Source organism: Cupressus sempervirens, chromosome 3 (genome assembly GCF_028749045.1).
Source record: "Cupressus sempervirens isolate cs-2001-9-10 chromosome 3, ASM2874904v1, whole genome shotgun sequence".
In the NCBI taxonomy this organism is placed as follows: domain Eukaryota; kingdom Viridiplantae; phylum Streptophyta; class Pinopsida; order Cupressales; family Cupressaceae; genus Cupressus; species Cupressus sempervirens.
Window position 1 is genome coordinate 125514949 of NC_143120.1, and position 18552 is coordinate 125533500.

Genomic DNA, 18552 nt, shown 5'->3' on the forward strand with positions numbered 1-18552 from the left:
AGTTTGCTTCAGTTATTTGAACAACTAACCCCTTGGAATCCCTAAAATTTGGCAACTTTTAATGTCTCCAAAATCACATACCCACATTCCCCCTTCCTTGATACTTGGAGAAGCATTTTGTAGATTCCTTTAAGTCCTTACTATGTTAACGAATTTATAGTACTAAGAACCTTACAGACTGATGTTGTCAATCATTGGCTAAATTAAATACTGATCACTTATTTTCTTAGTTACTAGTTTGAGTTCGTTTCAAAATACGGGTTCGAAGAACCAATTCACTAGTACGGCAAAATTCTGGAAAGGGTTTTGGGTTCATTTGGGTTTGTTAGTACAGAAACATATAAAAATGATAAAAAATTATATATATACATATTTATGAAGCCTAGAAGCATAGAGTATCATAAAATCATATTATTTAATCATTTAAACAACAAAAACACCATGGCATAAACTTTAAACATGTAAGTTGCAATTATAGCACCATGAATCAAGATCATACCATCATATATTTCAACTTTCAAGTTCAATTTCAAAGATTCAAAACATTAAAATTTAATTATGATCAATGAATCATAACAAGTTCAAGTATCATTGTTCACACAATCACCTATTTGCTCACAAAATCACCTATTTGCACACCACAAATGATGTTAGAAGCCAAAATAATCTATTTACATTCACTTTTTAGGGCTGTGGAACTCGAAACAATATCAAATATGTTATAATAAATGACTTAAAAGTCGTTTGTTGCCGGAAATTCGCCTGGGTTCGATGCAAATTTGAACTGGGTACATCAAATTCGCTTGGGTTTGAATTTCTGACCTGCGGGTTTGAACCACCTCCTTCCAAATGGAACCCTGCTCAAATTTGGGTCAAACCGGACCGGTATTTTGAACTAGTTCGAACCCGGAAGTGGTTTTGAGGGCAAACCAGTGAACCTGGGTAACTAGGCTTATTTTTAGTTTGGACACTATTACATTGGATTGCCTTCTTTTTTCATTTCTTTTATAATTTTTGCATGGGTACCATAATCTTATTAATATTTTATACATAATGGTTGTCTTACACATCCTAAGGAATATAGTGTTGATATAAAACAAGGAGGGGTCTAGTTTCGATTTTTAATTCAGAAGGTTGTAGTAAAAACATTTAACATGCCTTTTTCAGGAAAAGAGACTTAAACATAGAATTTTCCCTCAAATGGTCTGGCGGGAAGCTCAACATTCAATACATGTAAGGGTAATATATAATAAAGCTGTAAAGAGACAACCAACTACGACATATGTTGCATATGAATAAAAAGATGTGAAAGAAAATGAGTGTCTGTGAATGAAATAGAAAAAGCTAATGCATAATCCTGAACTTAATCATGCATGTCTTTTATAGACAAAAATACTTCTTGAAAATGTCAAAATAAACTTTCTGGTCCTGTTGCTCTAAGCCATAACAAGTCAAATTACACACTTTGGATTAGCTATCTTGGAAATGCAGAGCAGATTATAATGGCACAAAAGTAATATCTTCACAAGTTTGCTACCAAAAGCTTTATGATGTCTGTATTGCATAGCATAAAAGGAAGCATGTTTCAATCCCTTGAATAAGGCCGATTCCAAAGACAGTTCTAAAAATGTAACTAAATTTCAAGCATCTGAAAACAAAAATGCATACCTCTGTCTGTTTTCATTTGTGACAGGTATATCACCCCCATCAGGTAAAAGGTCATATGTGCGCAACTCTCCAAAGTAATCATAGGAAACCTGGCATCAAATAATATAAACATAATAATATTCAAATATTTACAATAAGCTGTTATAAAGAAATGGTTTCCTACATTACCTGGAAAAATAAGCAAAAGGTGCTAGCAACGTCACCCTCAAACTCAAGCAATTGTTGCAAACTTCTTGCTATCTCTGGTTGAAAATCCTTGATGTCACCAACACAGGGTCTTAATTCCATAAGTTTCTTGTAGATGACCTGCCAACTGCCAAGCATCAGTTATATCTGTTTTGCAAGCTAAATGCAACAGACACTTTTAAATACATATTCTCCAGACTCCAATAACACAGGCCCATTTATTTAAACCTTGGTGACCAGACTAAAAACTATACATATGCAAATTTTAATTCTTTGCATGAACTCAATCATAATAATAGGTGTTTTGCCATGTATCAACATATTGATGTTATCTAATTTTTATTATATAACTTATTTTTTGATATTGATCATGATCAACTTGACATTTTCCTAGTCTAGTATTGACAAATTTTGAACAGACAATTATAATTATGCAATATTATTTTTTCTATGGAAGCCTGAGTAAGCAATTTTATTAATAGACATGCTTTGATTTATTTTTCTAATGTAATGTATGTTTATGCAGGTTTGCTATGTTAATGCAGGTTTGCTATCCCCTTTACTCCTGTCTGTGTGCTAGGAAGCCATGACAATGAAGTGAGCGTCATATGGGAGGACATGTTTCAACATAGAACAACATATAGGTAGAGGGGAGAAACGTATCTTATATTGCTTCAAGAAAGTGAAAAATTACATCTTCTAACATAAGGGTTACAAGGATAGTCTTAACCAAAGTAAGCTAAAAATAATTCTTATCCTTTCACAAAATGCAATTTAGAATTTACTCCAGAGAACAAATTGCCATAAAGATTCCAAGGAAATTAAAACCCTAAACCTATTCCCCAGTCATTATTTAAATATCTTAGAAACAACTAAAGCTTAGCTAGCCAAAATGCAACTTCACTATTCAAAGAATGATCGAGGTTGGAATGCTGCAACTTCTACCATTTGTGTGGCATAGGAGTAGGTGTTATCTTTGGCATTGCATGTGTTGGATGGTGTATAGCCTACAAAACTTTTTGGTCGGCGAAAACATTTTTCCCTAAATTCAAGTTAATAAAAATTGGGAGCAAACGTTTTTGACCAGCTGGGAAATAGAGGGGCTAATTATGGGGATATCATCCCCATGAAAACTTAGTAATCACACCATAGTAAGGGTTTGAACTTCGATGGAAAGAACCATGGTCCAATAGTTAACCATCACACTATGACATTAGTATTCCGGAAGTCTTTAAAAAATAATGTCTTAGTTTATTTATAATGACTAAATGGAAACTTAGTAATCACACCATAGTAAGAGTTTGAACTTCGATGGCAAGAACCATGGTCCAATAGTTTAACCATCACACTATGACATTAGTATTCCGGAAGTCTTTTAAAAATAATGTCTTAAAGTTTATTTATAATGACTAAATACAAATACTTAATTAAAATAAAAGATTAAAAATTCATCATACTATCATACGACTATAGTTTGTAAATACATTGACATCTAGTTTGATTTTCTCAGTCTCAACATTTAACATTGAGTGATTAATGAAGAGGAAATATCAAACAAAATGCAATAAGCCACCATATTGTATCTCAATACAGATATTCATAAACAGAAAATTGAAATAATAAACTAAAGCAACAAGTCTAAATTCTAGTCAATGTATAATGCCTACAATTGTGTTTCCTTGATATCAGTTATCTCACCATGCAATAATTCTTTGTCACTTTGGGTGGTTATGAGCATAGATTGATTAATGATTGCATTCCAATTGGCAACCATCAGGTTATTTAAATAGATTATGTGCTGTCAAGGAAAGTACCATGCTCTAGTTTGATCAAATCTGATTCTTGCCTGGCCATATTTGATTCCTCTTTAGTAATGATTCCATTTGCGACTAAAGATAAATTTAACTCCTATATGTGGTGTGCATTGTCATCTCTATTATTAATTTGTGTATTTATTTTATCTGATATAGTAAAAATGTGGCACAGTTGCCTTAGAAATATTAGATTTGAGAGATTCATGACATTAGATCCCAACAAAGGTGAGATGAGGCCACAAGATTGTCAAGGCAATGAGATCGAGTGATATTTAAGGATCATCAAATAAAGGAGCTGATGGAAAATATTACGAGAAAAAATTGAGGAAAATGCAACTAAGTGTTTAATGATTCCCAAGTCGAAGCCCTTTCCAAGATTGAAGTCAAGTTGAATAGTCAAGACGACCTTCTCTAGACAAGGGAAGTTGGGAGATTTAGTCATGTTCCTTCACAAAATTGTATCAGAGTAGCCTTCAAAGAACTCTATTGTAGAAGTCAAACAAGGCTACAGAAAAAAATATGAAGGCGAAAAAAAACCGGCTTGATGAAACTCCGGATCAAGGATGTTGCCATCATCTTCAACTTGGAAATCTGAAGGGATCTCCAACACGTAAAGATCGATTATTTGCTGTAGGATTAATCTGCAGTAGTCCATCTTCATGATGTCAAGCTCTGTCCTCATATCAATACAAACGTCCTCGATGCGATGAACATGAGTATAAGCTCTTTTCATTTGAGAATTAATCTCTCGGTAATCAAAGTCAAATCTGGCTTTGAACTTCTTCAAGGTGATCAACTGCAACACTGCTTCCATATTCTTCGCTTTAGGTACAAAATTGATCGAATAGTTGCCAGTAGTCAAAGGTTTAGTTGAGGTAATGCCGAAACCAGGCCTATGCATAGCATGCTGATCACTCTGCACATCCATGAGCTGTCTCACTAGTTCCATCAAGATGATTTTATTTGTAGCACACCTAGGTAAAGTATGCATCTCGCCTTTGAAATACCCAACTATTAAGTATGTGAAAGTTGGAAACTGAATGAAAATATAACCGTATTGGTTCACCTTCTCCTATGTCGCACTAGATACTCTTTTGACTAATAACTGTTTATTGAACAAGCACTAGAAATGCCCAAAGAAGGCATCTTGGACTCTTTTGTAATGAAATTTACTATTTACCAAAGTGATTTGGTCATAGTAATCCCAAATAGGAACTTGAAGACGATCTCCCTTGGTTTAGAGGCTAGAGAAAGATCCCATGGCAGTAGTAATGTAAACAAGGTAAGAGTTCATGTAGAATGGTACTAAAGTTCCACATTGAGTATTTGCTAGCAAAGTACAGTTTGATGAGCTCTCCCCAAATGATGTGTTCTTTGTTTTCCATTATTTGAAAGATGAACTTATACATCCATGTCTCAAAATCAGTAGAATCTTTGAGACCACAAATTCAGCTAAGAAGGATGATGAGATCCCTTATATTCTTGTTTGAAGTTAGATCGATGAACGGTCTTTGCCCATCTAGAGAAGTTATACCTTTTAGTGTCTAACCAATATAGTTTGACATACTTCTGATAATCACCTTTCTACCCATTGCAACATGCGAAAGATGATTCCTTGGTCAAATCTACACATTTTTCTTTATGTGGTACTTTAAAGATCTACTCAATAACTTCTGGATCAAGGCTAATGATAACCTTGTCATTAGAGTCCTTAATAGTCTTCCTTTGGAGTAAAACACTGTGCACATCTGAGAATGAAATCAAGTTCTATGGCCGCCATAAGGAATATAGACACCAAGTGAATGTTACCTTTTTTTGATACACTTCATTTTGTGGCCAACTGAAGTTTCAACTCTTTGCAGAAAATCAGCCACGTCCACATGACCAATCTTCGTGTCCATCACGTTATCAACAATAGATATGATTGATGAGTGAGCTGCATGAGCCAATTCTTTATCATATTGATATTTCAATTTGCCTTTGGATTTTGATGGTGAGGACATTTCTTGTGCTTCTATTGCAACACAAAAATCCCAAAACATAAATACATCAAGTGGAATCGCCATACAAGTTGATTTGTGATCACCAAAGATTTGGAAACAAATTGGAGACTTGGTAGATCCAATGAAATGATGTCAAAAAAGAAATCATATGCATATGCAATGGATGAAAATGAAATGAACGGGATGCGGAATGAAGTATTATGAAGGTGGAAAATGGAAGATGGAATGAAACAGAATGAAATGAGAATATGTGTAGGTGGAATGGATGGGAATGCGTGCAAATGAAGATGTGACTTAGGGTTTTCAAGGCATTATTGCATGAAAAATGAGTACATCTAAGTGCAACATGTAATAGGAGATGAAAGGTGAGATGAGATGCAAATGCGAATGGAGGATGCACTTTACATGCAAGTGTGAATGGAGGATGAGATGGAAAGCGTGGAAAAATGTATTTGCTCATCAAGGCGCAAATACATATGGAGAAATGAAAATGGAAAATGGAAGAGGGAAAATAAGCTTTATAGTCACTTTTGGGGAAAAGACGAAGTCAAAGTACATGAAAGATGAAAATGACATCATTTTGACTTTTCAAAAGTGACTTTTAATCAAAATCAAACCTTTTGGATGCTATTACACGTATGAAATTTCGTGTAAACGTGTTGTGCGAATGAGTGTGAAAAGTGAGATGAGTGAAAATGGAAGCGAAAAATGAGATTATATGCATATACGGATGGTGAATGATATGAAAAACATGTAGTCACATTCGTCAAATGAGATGTGAGATGTTGTGACATGGGAATGGAATGTAGAATGTGATGATGCTTTCACATGAAGTAAAGCAACAACAAGTTCTTGAGAAAGAATTTGTGACTTCTCCAACGTGGAGAAAACCTACAAGCAAGCACAAAACACAAAAACACAAAGAAAATGTACCTTTGGAAAGTGACTCAAACATGCCAAGATGCAAAGCACTTCAACATACAAATTCGAAATTGGAACTTGGGAAAGAATCAAAAACATGAAAATGAACAAATTATTCATTTTTAAAGGAAAAATGCACTTTCCATGGCATAGATTTCAACAAGTGGCAATCATCAAGCAATTATGTGCATAAAATCAACAAGATAAACACAAATTAAATAGGAAAAAGAATAAGTCCACTTACATGAAGATTAAATGCCAAAAAATGAAGGAGAAAAACTCCAATGTTGAAAAATTCTCCAAAAATGCTAACACTTATTCTAACTTTGTAAATTCGAATGGGAGAGGGCAACAAACAAGGAGTTCTTGTTAAAAGATGCCAAAATGTGCCCTATTCATGCTCCATAATCCAACGTTTTTGGATATGTATGCTCATGGGACATTTTGGGTGAAAAACGTGTTTTACCAAGGAGCATGAGCAAATCAATTTGGTGTTTAAACATCAAATCATGCATCAATATGCAATATAATCACCAAATAAGACCAAATCGATTCATATTGGAGCAAAAACATTGATAAAAATGGATGTATTTGGAGTTTTCTTTAAAAATGTGCCCTAGAAAAGAGCTTCTAAAAACGATTTTCCACATATTAAATCCATTCTTGATCTAAGAAAACTCATTGCCAAGCAAAAACACCTTCAATGGAGAAAATCTCATACAAATCCACCAAGAAAATCTCCCTCAATGATCAAAATCAGGTTCTTGGAAGGAAAATGCATGCATTTCTTCAAAATCGGACTTTTTGAAGGGCAATACACATTTTAAAACATGTTTTAAGTTAAAATCAGACCATTTTTGGGTACATAACATGTTTTAAAAACTATCAACAAGGCAAATCGGACCTTTTGGAGGGTAATGTTGAAGTTTAGCATCTGTCAAAGTAATCATCAGATTATACGTACCTGTGCACACACACACACACACACACACAGATATATATATAAATATTTGAGACTTATGATTGCCTCCAATTCATATTGGGTTGGCTGATGACACTTGCTGTTATACCGATCAGGGATAGGGTTCTTATCACTAATCTTGCTATGTCTTAACTTCATGCAAGCATCCGATAATGAATTGGGCTGTATATGATCGTAGACAAAGTCTAAATATAATCGCTGTGCATTTTGGATATATACAATGTTTGTATCACACCCGATAAGTATCAGGCTTGTTATCCTTAACTAATCAGAGTTTATGGTATGAATCATGACCACGTAGGGTCATTACTCTATGTGGCCTTTAGCCAGGTAGAGTCATGCCCCTACGGGGGCATGTCTCTTCTATATGATATATATGCTCACCAAATTTGGAGACAATGCAATATCAAGTACTAACATATTTGCAATCCCAAGATTGTTCTTTAACCTGCAGTTTCAAAGTACGCATTGTCAGCATTGGCCATTGAAGATTGAATCTGAAGATTTATACATCAGCATTAAGAAAGGTAAGATTGTAATTATTTTTACCAATATTTCTATCAAAGATCCTATGTGCAATAACAACGCGCATTTTAAGTTATATCTCACATTTTGGATGCAAAGACATAAAAACTTACCTTTTGATGTAATGACATCAAAAAGGTCCACTTATGTTTACAAGTTGAATGTTATATTTAGTGACATGTAAAATGTCTACTTTTGATGGATTTTACATGTAATTGCATATAAAACGTCCACTTTTGATAATTTTAATTCATTTAATCAACTTAATTTTATAAAAATGTTACTAAATGGGACCTAAACAATATTTATATATCATATTTAAAGATACAACACATAAATATCATTTAAAAAGTAACATTTAAATGAGCATTTGATTTAAAAATCAAAAATTAAAATGAAACTATATAATTTACATAGTGACTTTAAGTGAAAAATAAAAAAGTAACTCAACTTAAAATTATAATATAAAGTGCACTATAGTCAATTTAACTGAAAAATTTAAAGCTAAAGTAACTTAAAAACATAACAAAAAGTGAATTTAAGTTATATTTTTCCAAAAATGAAAGTCAAATTAAAAATATAATATGATATTTTTAAGTGATGTTGTTGCACCAAAAAGGTCCACTTTTGAGGCACTATAATGGGCATAACTCGACTAACAACTCTGATTGAGCTCTAGGTTAGACCAAATCGAAGGAAAAAGCGAAAGGCATGACATGAGCAAAACCAAAGTACTAAAAACCAACAAATGCAAACTCAAAAGCAAAGAAAAGGATGATGAAAGCTTCAAAAATCAAGTTAAGGCTCGACAAAAAGAAAAACGAAAGACTTGACAAAAGCCTTCAGTAAACTGATTTGATATACGAATTGAAATTGATCGATCGATCAACATTAAACAATCAAATATCAAATTAAACTTAGACGGAAAACTAGCTTTGAAAAGTTTCGTGTTGTTACCAACATTTTGTGGTGACAAAATGCAGGACAACAGATGAAACAACTTCCAAACTGACTCATGCCTTACACACCTTCAGGAGAGAACCGACTTTCCGAGCACCCTTGCAGTATTCGGCAAATCCTCATTGTGAAGGCGCCATTCACCTTCATGAACTCTACATAGCTCTGGTGTAACTACAGGCATGGGTAGAAGTCATACACCCAAATGCCCTCATTGAACTCTTCAACATGCGATAGCCCAAGCCACAAGTGGATAGTAGCAAGGACATAGATGAAGTATGAGGATATATAAAATTGCTTCTAGGCTTTCGCAGTATGAAGTTAACCAATTAGATTGTCACTCATTATTTGGGCCCAGTCTACGTATTCTTCTTCAGCACATACTACTTGAGCCAAGTAGAAATAGTGTTCCATGAAATTAAGACAGTCCTCTCACTCCCCTTTAGCCTGTGCAAGAGGACAAGAATATCCACAATTTCCCTCTTTAAATTGGTGCCATAGAGAGTCTTGGGCACCTTACTCTTGTGGCTTTGAGGGGTCTAGAACTAGGTGGCCATCATGTCACCTCTCCTTGCCCATATCTTCTCGTTGTAAAGAGAGGTTGAATTCCAGAAATTTATATCGTTATATACTTCTCTCGCTAACAATCAAAAATATTTATGTAGGATGTCTTGGTCGAGAGTGAGCAATATCTCGTTGTCTAGGGTCCTAATTTGATGGGTATCGAAGTCGTAAAGTGTAATACATTCAAGGATCAACTATGGTTCCTGCATTGCCACCAAAAAACCTGTAGCCCCAACTAGGCCACTTTCCTTCAACTTCTCCGTGACGGGATGAATAGGATCAACCTGCAATCTTCTATGCAAGTCACCAAGATCATAACATTGTAGTTGGGTGTTACTTAGATTTTTCATGGTGTACTCTGATGGAGCCTGGATTTTCACAAAATTTAGAATCTCCATTTGTGAAGAGATGTTGGAGATCAATGTCTCATCTTCAAATCATAACAAGTATTACTCACCTCAAACAAGAGCTTGTTTACGGATTCCTACATATGTAGATGTAAAATTTGCATTCCACATTGGCATATATAAGGAGTTGGAAAGATTTGAGTCAGATATGAATGTTATGCAATAAAAAACTCAGAAGGGGGCAACGATGGAATAACCAGCCACAAAGACTGGTTTGATGATTTCATATGCACATGATATATATATTTTTCTTCTAGAAAAGAAAAGTTATTCTATATCTATAAGGAAGAAACTATCATGTTTGAGGGGGTCGTCTTGTTTCCAGAACTCACTGAAAGAGGAGATGCATTTGATTATTTGTAGATATCATGGAAGAAGAGACTCGAGCCATATGGACCCCTCGATGTACACCAATTTCATCTGATGTTTGTAAGTTGCAAGTTAACAATATTGTTCCAGGTGTGTGGGACATGGGATATGGTAGCGACAGTACAAACTAGATTGTTTATCTAGCATAAAAATGTTCGGAGAAAAGCAGGCATCGTCAGAAGTTTGGCACATCACAGATTTTCTATTCCAAAGGATCATGCACATGATAATGGGGACTTCAACGTCTATCTTTCACAAGGCTTCGTTAGCAGGGAAACTATGATATTTATTATCAATCATTTTTTAATTATTACCTAATAACCTCTTTTTCTTGGCACAGGTTTATGGATGCATGATAGCGGGAGAACTGTGCCATTAATGATAATGGTTTAAGAAGATTAATGTGCAGTCAAGTTATTCCCACACTGTGATATTTTGGGTTGCGTCAAGTTCAACACTTGAGGTGCACATCTATATGGAAGAGGGAGAGTTCGAATGATAGGAGCCCTTGTTTGTCTTATATAACTTAATTCATGTCCAACTTTATTTTTATTCAAAAAATTGAGGGAGTTATCAATTAGTTATTTGTTATGAAGGGTCACCTTGTTATAACGAGAACTTAGTAACCTTTCATGGTTTATAAATATAGATGTAAAATCCACATTTTAAAATTTTATATATTATGATGCACTTATGATGTATTATATTATCCAATTGGTGAAGAAATGAATTCTTGAGCAAAGCCCGTGGATTGAATTATTGGGTGAATTTTGTGCAATTTGGATAAATTCGCAATAAATTGATCATCTGTAAGGAGTGTCTTTATTGTGATTTTATTTCTGGCATAATTACATATTTTAAATTTCGGAGTTTTAAATTATTATTAAGTTGTGTTTATAAATATTTTTATTTATTTTCTATAAATATTTTAAAGTTTGGATAAGTGGATTGGGTCATTGCCATAAACGTAGATATTGTGAAGTATTCAATTGTTTCCATATTTATGTCTAGTTTGTCTCTATATCACAGGAGTTAAAGTGCATCCTATACTAGTTTAAAATTGCGTTCATATAATTGATCTGTCGCGTCTGGATTATTAATTTGTTTATAGTTTTAATATATTGAACTTTATATAGTTGTATGTGTCAACTTATAATATTGACTCTGATTGCCCATTTAATTAAGGACTGGTCTTTATATTACTCTTGATTCGTAATCCATATGTTGGCAATTGTTTCATTTCTTTCTATTCAGGAATTAATATATTCATTTCTTGTGTTCATTCTTTATTTAAAACATTATCACATTCATTATTCTTAATTTGTAATTTGCAATCTTAAAGCTTTCTATAATTCTTGCCATTTTGAATGTTTTCATTATGTTCACGTTCTAATCAATCTACTATAAGCATCTTGGGCTCAAGTGTTTCGTTCAGGATTAGGTACACCCGCCTTGGTTTTGCAAAGCCAAAAGCGCAGGGGATTTGGATCACATCGATCAATCCCATCAAGTTGGCCTTAACTAGTTGGATATGCTAGTATCGAGCAGGCAAGGCTCGTAGGATTCCAATTTGTAGTTTTGGGAACCAACAGATTGGCGACTCTACTGGGGAGAGTTACAAAATAAACCCTAAGAGTTTCTGATTGCAGGCTAGTAAAAGTTAGATTCTATTTGATTTGCTATTTTGATCTGAATTGATAAGTTTTTTTTACAATGCATTTAATTTCCTTGAAGATTTTAAACTCTCATAATTATTTTATAAATCTTAAATTGCTTTATGAAGATTTGATCTTGTAGAAGCATTGCATGTTTTTCTTTAAGCTTTTTCTGTAGATTCAATCTTTGGTAAGGTATACTTTGCTGGAAGGAAGAACTCATATTCTTGAAGATTATTCATTTCCTCCATTTGGAGGTGGTGACTCTATTGTATTTTGATTGGTACTTTAACAAAAGGAATGCTCGAATCATCAGTGACTCTGTTGAGGGAGTAGACTCAAAAGGAAATGGTAGATGGTCTTTCAAATATATCGATTATTTGAAAGAAAGCCTTTTGTTCCAGATCGCATTAGGCCATTGGATTTCAGCAAGTTTGATTATGAACCTAGCAAGTTATCTCCAAAGCTTTCACAACTGGTACCAAAGTTCTATGGAGAATGGGATGAATTGGCAATTCGACATTTGGATGCATTCTACACATTTATAGAAGATTATGAGATTTGTGTGGAAGATCGAGTGATAAAATTGTTTGCCAGAACATTAAAGAACGATGTGAGACAAGCATACGAATCATTACCCACATAGTGTATCTTGTCTTGGAAAGAGTTTGAACAATGGTTCTTATATGAATTTCATGATACAAGCGAGGAAGATGACATTTATTATGAACAATATGAAGACCAAAGCTGCAACATGGAAGAAAATCCTAACATGTCTCTACTTGATGCCTTTTTCAATATAGAATGAAGGCGAGACTTCAGCACATTTATTTTTGAGGATGCTAAACGCTTACCATGAGATTCCATCAAACCTCAAGCCTCCTTACAAGGAATTTCTGAACAGAATTGTCAAGTTGAGAATCTCGCCAAAGGACCCTGATGTAAAGCTTCTTCTTTAGATATGGGATGAAGCTATTAAAGATGAAGAAAAGAATGCCAAAGTAAAACAAGAACATAATGAGGAGAATAAGAACATTCATAAAGAGGAAGAAAATACATCCGAGACAACATATGAATAAGAAGAGGTTTCAGATGAAAGTTCTCATAAAGATATTCCAAAGGTCCCTATGTTCTTAAATTCATTTCTTGAAGAGAATTTTCTTTGCAATCAGGTCCATCAGCATCATGATGAAGATAGCATGCCTGATGATAGTTTTGAAGTGGATAAAACTCATGATATGCAACTAGAAGATGAAATATGTATTAGTTCATCTTATGATCAGCAAGTACAATCATACGAGAGTGATTTTAAAATTTTTGCAAACACTCATATCTGATCAAAAATTTTATAAAAGAGGAGTAATGGTTGCTGATTGTGAGCAGTCTTCAAAGCCTTTTGTTATGAGGAAAACACCTATTGTATGGAGATCAAGCAAGTTATGTAGAAAAAATTAATCTCGATGTTTGTATAAATGATCAAGAGTGTGACTTAAGGAATTTTCTATATAGTTAGCAACACAGTGTACCTGAAGATGTATCAAAGACTAAACAAGAATCAGATACCAAGGACTGCATGGATGAAGCACAATCAGTAAGTATTGCACAAAAGAATGATGCATTTGATATAGGTATGAAGTTTAAGCAGCATACCGAGGTAAGTATCCTTGAAGACTCTGTGGTAATATTTGTTAACAATATGATTAGGGAGATGGTTTTAAGTTTTCATCATCTTTCTTTTGAGGATTTTTCCTTTATATATACTAATCAAATCAATGAAGTAAGAAATCATGTGCTTGAATTAATCAAACTTATTTCTTTTTAAAAGATCCTATTGATAAGGCAAATTTAAATTCTAATCCTAAGCGGGAGATGAAAGGCAAGCACATCTCATGTGATGATTGTTTTATATGTACTAATGGATCAGATTTTACTAATGGGTGATATGATATCATATTCAGGAAGTCCAAAGTGTTGAACGATCAGAATAAGGTGTTCGATATGATACATTGAACTTTATAAAGATTTACATGTCAACTTATAATATTGACTCTGATTGCCCATTTAATTAAGCACTGGTCTTTATATTACTCTTGATTTGTAATCCATATGCCGGCAACTGTTTCATTTCTTTCTATAGAGGAATTTATTTTTCATTTGTTGTGTTCATTCTTTATTTAAAACATTATCACATTTATTATTCTTAATTTGTAATTTGCTATCTTAAAGCTTTCTATAATTCTTGCCATTTTGAAAGTTTTCATTATTTTCGCATTCTAATCAATTTGCTATAAGCATCTTAGGCTCAAGTGTTTTGTTTAGGATTAGATACACCCGCCTTGGTTTTGCAAAGCTAGAAGCACAAGGGATTTGAATCGCATCGATCAATCCCATCAAGTTGGCCTTAACCGATTGGATATCCTGGCATTGAGCAGGCAAGGCTCGTAGGATTCCAATTTGCGGTTTTCGGAACCAACATAGTCTATCATATTCAAACTATCGTATCCAATAAACCTTGAGGACATGGCAGACTTATAGCAACTGTAGCACTTAACTTAGCCACAGAAATCCAAATCAGTCATTGCAAGTGAGATGATGAATAAATGCAACGAAATCTTACTTTATAGATCCACCTTTATGATCGTTAGTTGGAGTTTCCCATGAAACACGAGTAAATGTAATAACCATTGAATCCAGAGGAGCCTTTTGAGGTTAACAATCAAATTTGAAATAAATGCGAGGGATTAACAACTAGAAATGATGTCAGCAGTGTCCCATCCATACAAATTTCCTTCATAAAGCATATCTTTCTCTCAAATCCTGCAATTAACGTGGTAGAAGCGAAATTTCGATTTTCCAACTCTATCTTAGTGCTAAGGGAAGTGATGGCTTCTGTTGGGCTTGGTAATCTGGCTTCTCACATGTGAACACTTTGCTTGATGCGCTAGAGAAGCCATTTGGCTACTCTTCCATGACTATTGATCTCGTGCACTTTCCCCTTATGGGGGGATCATTGGAAATAAGTTCTTCCTGAGCATGTGCCTTGATAGAATCTCTGCTAGCAAATTCCTCCAACTTCAGACATCCACCTTGTTGTGGGAGCAATTTTATAGTTCTATGGGATCGCATTGAAACACTTCTCTTACGAGCGAAAAGTAAGTGGGGAAAGGGAAATCTTGAACTCTACATACTTAAGCAATATTAAAGGACTTAGACGTTTCTTCTCATCAGGGGGAGGAAACCTATGACTTTTCTAAGGGAAGGATGTATACCTTAGGACAACTACTTCCCGCACGAACCTGACTTAGGTGATTTTCGCACAAAGCAAGCGAAAGAGGATTTCTCACACAAAAATCCCGAAAACCTGCATAAAGGGAGAAAAGGAATCCTGATGAGAAGCGACTTAGACCAAAGCCTAATTTAGGACTTATCTTGTTTTTGTTTTTTGGGGGAAGGGGGAGGGGGGGGGGGGGGGGTGTGGTAATAACAATTTTCTTGGGATAGTAAGGGGGAAAAATGCTTGAAAATATTGGGACTAAAATAGGGCAACAATTTCCCATTCTATATCATGTCTCAATATCAACTCCATCCTATGAACTAAGACAATCCTTGGACCTTTGTCAGTCATGGCTCTAAGTGACGAAGGGCCACACCACCCTTACCAATTCATAACAAAAGACTTAACAACATGAAGATATAGATAAGACAAAATGCTTCACAGAGCATACTTTCAGAATACTTGAAAATCCTTACAACATCAACCAGATGATATCACTGCTATAACTTCTTCAAGAAGAGAGATCACAAATTCTCCAAGACAGGAGAATTCCAACTTCTTACAATGTAAGCGATCTTCCAATATGAGAGTTTACAATGAGGGAGCTTCAAACTACGGGCTTCCAAACCATAAGCTTCATATTAAAAGCTTCCCAACTAAGAGCTTAAACCCCAAGAACCAAGAACTTGCTTACAAATGCTCATATGCCTTGTTTATATAGGCGCTTGCCACCCAGGATATTACAAATACAACCAATGCAGGATAAAAGATAGATACAACTACCTTACTACAAATATTAAATTCCCACCCAATTACAATTAAGCACCACAATGTGAGCCAATTAGAAAATAACACATCTTGTGTGGGCCAATAAGAAAATAACTTAGATGTAGCCACTAGATAAGATATAACTACCTAGATACAAATATTAAATGCATGATGTAAATAAATGCCTAACACATTTTAAGGAACTTTCCACAAACTTCTAAAATGCCACCTATGCACCTCAATTAATGGATTTCCCATCTGTATCACTAAAAATGACCTACTAGTCTCCTCTCATACATTTAATCTGCTTCTGGTTAGGATCAATAGCATACTTGCCAAGAGTTTGGAGCCATTGTAGGCCCAAAATAACATCCATCCCTCCACCTCGGACTGCAGCTCTTTAGTCTCTCACACATCCACTCTTTATGAAGTCCCCGACCAGGCCTCCCTCCACTTTACTCCCCCAAACCATTGTCATCTCTTCAAGTTACCTAACATTTGCGAGGCTGTCAAATCCATTAGTGGAAGCAGGACAACGAATTTAGAAGGGTTCTAGAGGAAACTCTTGAAGCTTGGTTAGACAATTTTGGGCTCCTTCCTCTCTATGCTCTTAAATAGAGTGGTTTACACTAGTTTTCTTGACTCTTAGTCGAGGCATATTATCTATCTAATTCATAAGGCTGGTTGGGTTTCAGACCTTGATAATTACAAGACTATCATGGTTGGGAACACTTTTGCCAAAATCTAAGCTATACTGTTGAACACTATTTTATCTAGAGAGCTCAACAGGAAACATTATTGTGTGAGGGGTTAGGATGGTTCCGCACCGATTTTCTGACCATGGACTCTATTTTGGCATTACCAACTATCATTGAGGCTCAACATCACTCGGTGAGAGTCTACTGCTGCTTTGTAGACTTTCACAAAGCATTTGACTCTATTCCCAATGTGGCACTTTTTCAGAGACTTAGAGACATTGTGATTTTTGCAACTCTCTTAGAAGCTATTAAGAGATCATATGAGACTATGGTGGGCAGGTTTAGAACTTTGCGGGGGTTCTTCGACCCAATCTAGAATACCATTGTGGTGAAGAAGGGCTTTCCTCTCTCTTCCACCTTACTCGATATATACATTGACGAGCTCGAGGCTTTCCTTTGGGATTCCTGGCTCCATGGTGACTGTTGTTATTTGCACCAAGTTGTAACCTCCATTCTCTTAATGATGTGGTTCTTTTGGCCTTTTATTTGGAGAGGATCTTCAACAACTTCTTGATGGTTTGGCCTCCTTTTGTGACTTGAGACAGTTAGTTGTGAACATGGGGAAGACTTGGGTGATGATCTTCAATTGCCCAAAGACACTTATCTCGGGGTCAAGTTCTCTTGACCATGCTTTAGTCTAAGAATTTCCATGTAGTCTAAGATCAACAAGGGGTTGGTCCTCAGGCTATGTTGGAGAAACAATACTTTGGACATCATTTTCTAGACAATATGTCTAAGTTGTCCCCTCTGGACTCCTTGCTTAGATAGACTGTGATGTATGGTTATGCTGTATGGGTGCCCTCTCTCCTAGATACCAATTGGAATTTAGTTGGGAGTTCAGACTAGTGTTGCTGGACTTGCCGAGTCAGACCAGGACTCTGTGAGTCCGAGGCAGAGTCTCGATTTCTGAGGCAATCTGCCTCTGGACTCAGACTCGACCGAGTCCTGGCAGAGTCCATTTGGACTCGCTGAGTCCAAAGACTCGCCAGACTCGCCGAGTCTCAAGCCATAGACTCTTGTCGGCGGCCAAGATGGAACAAGGCAAAAAAATAAAAAATGCTTTGTTTTATGTTTGCTTTTTTGGTTCTTATAACATGTTATTGACCTAAAAAGGTCATTCCACCATTTGCTTGTGCTCACAAGAGAGAGGAAAGAGTTAGAGAACAATATTGGAGTTTTGAGAGAGAAATCAGCAAACAGGTTGGCTCTCCCATATTGATTGCTAATGGTTTGTGCATCTTTGTAGCTTGCATTAAAACATTGAGAGGAGCTTAAGAGAGTATTTGGAGGAGGTTTCTACAAATTTGCATTTTCATTGTTTGACTTTGTGCAAATTTGAAGAGGTAAGCTACAAGTTGCATTTCTTTGTGTTGTTTTCTAATATGTTTTAAACTTTTACATTCGTATTTTTTAGTATTTTTACTTCTCATTTTGTTTAAATTTGTTTGGTCTCTACTACTATCTACTATTTTTTACTTCTCATTTTGTTTACATTCATATTGCAGCAGGCTAGCAGCAAACACATTGAAATTTGACATAATATCTCAGGGTGAGGGAAGTGGAACTAGGCCTCCATTTAACCCTAATGCAGACCCAAGTGCAATAGCAAGGGGTAGGGCTTGGAAACATGCCATTCCAGGGCACAACAAAAGAGTTGTTAGATGTTGGCATTGCGGTGTAGTATATAATGGGGGAGGAATA

At 35.3% G+C, this 18552-nt stretch overlaps 1 protein-coding gene across 5 annotated transcripts in view; it reads right to left on the reverse strand.

The window, feature by feature from the left end:
• Nucleotides 1-18552, reverse strand: part of LOC149565101 (uncharacterized) — a 339748-nt gene that overhangs the window by 17740 nt on the left and 303456 nt on the right. For 4 of the 5 annotated variants that reach the window (XM_089818649.1, XM_089818648.1, XM_089818647.1 and 1 more), the window contains 2 exons: nt 1837-1974; nt 1669-1757 (listed from right to left, as the gene is read on the reverse strand). In XM_089818649.1, coding sequence (XP_089674775.1) covers nt 1669-1757; nt 1837-1974 — 227 coding nt within the window. Of the gene's footprint in view, nt 1-1668; nt 1758-1836; nt 1982-18552 lie in introns of all 5 variants that reach the window. The other variant, XR_016361996.1, reaches the window with a different exon arrangement.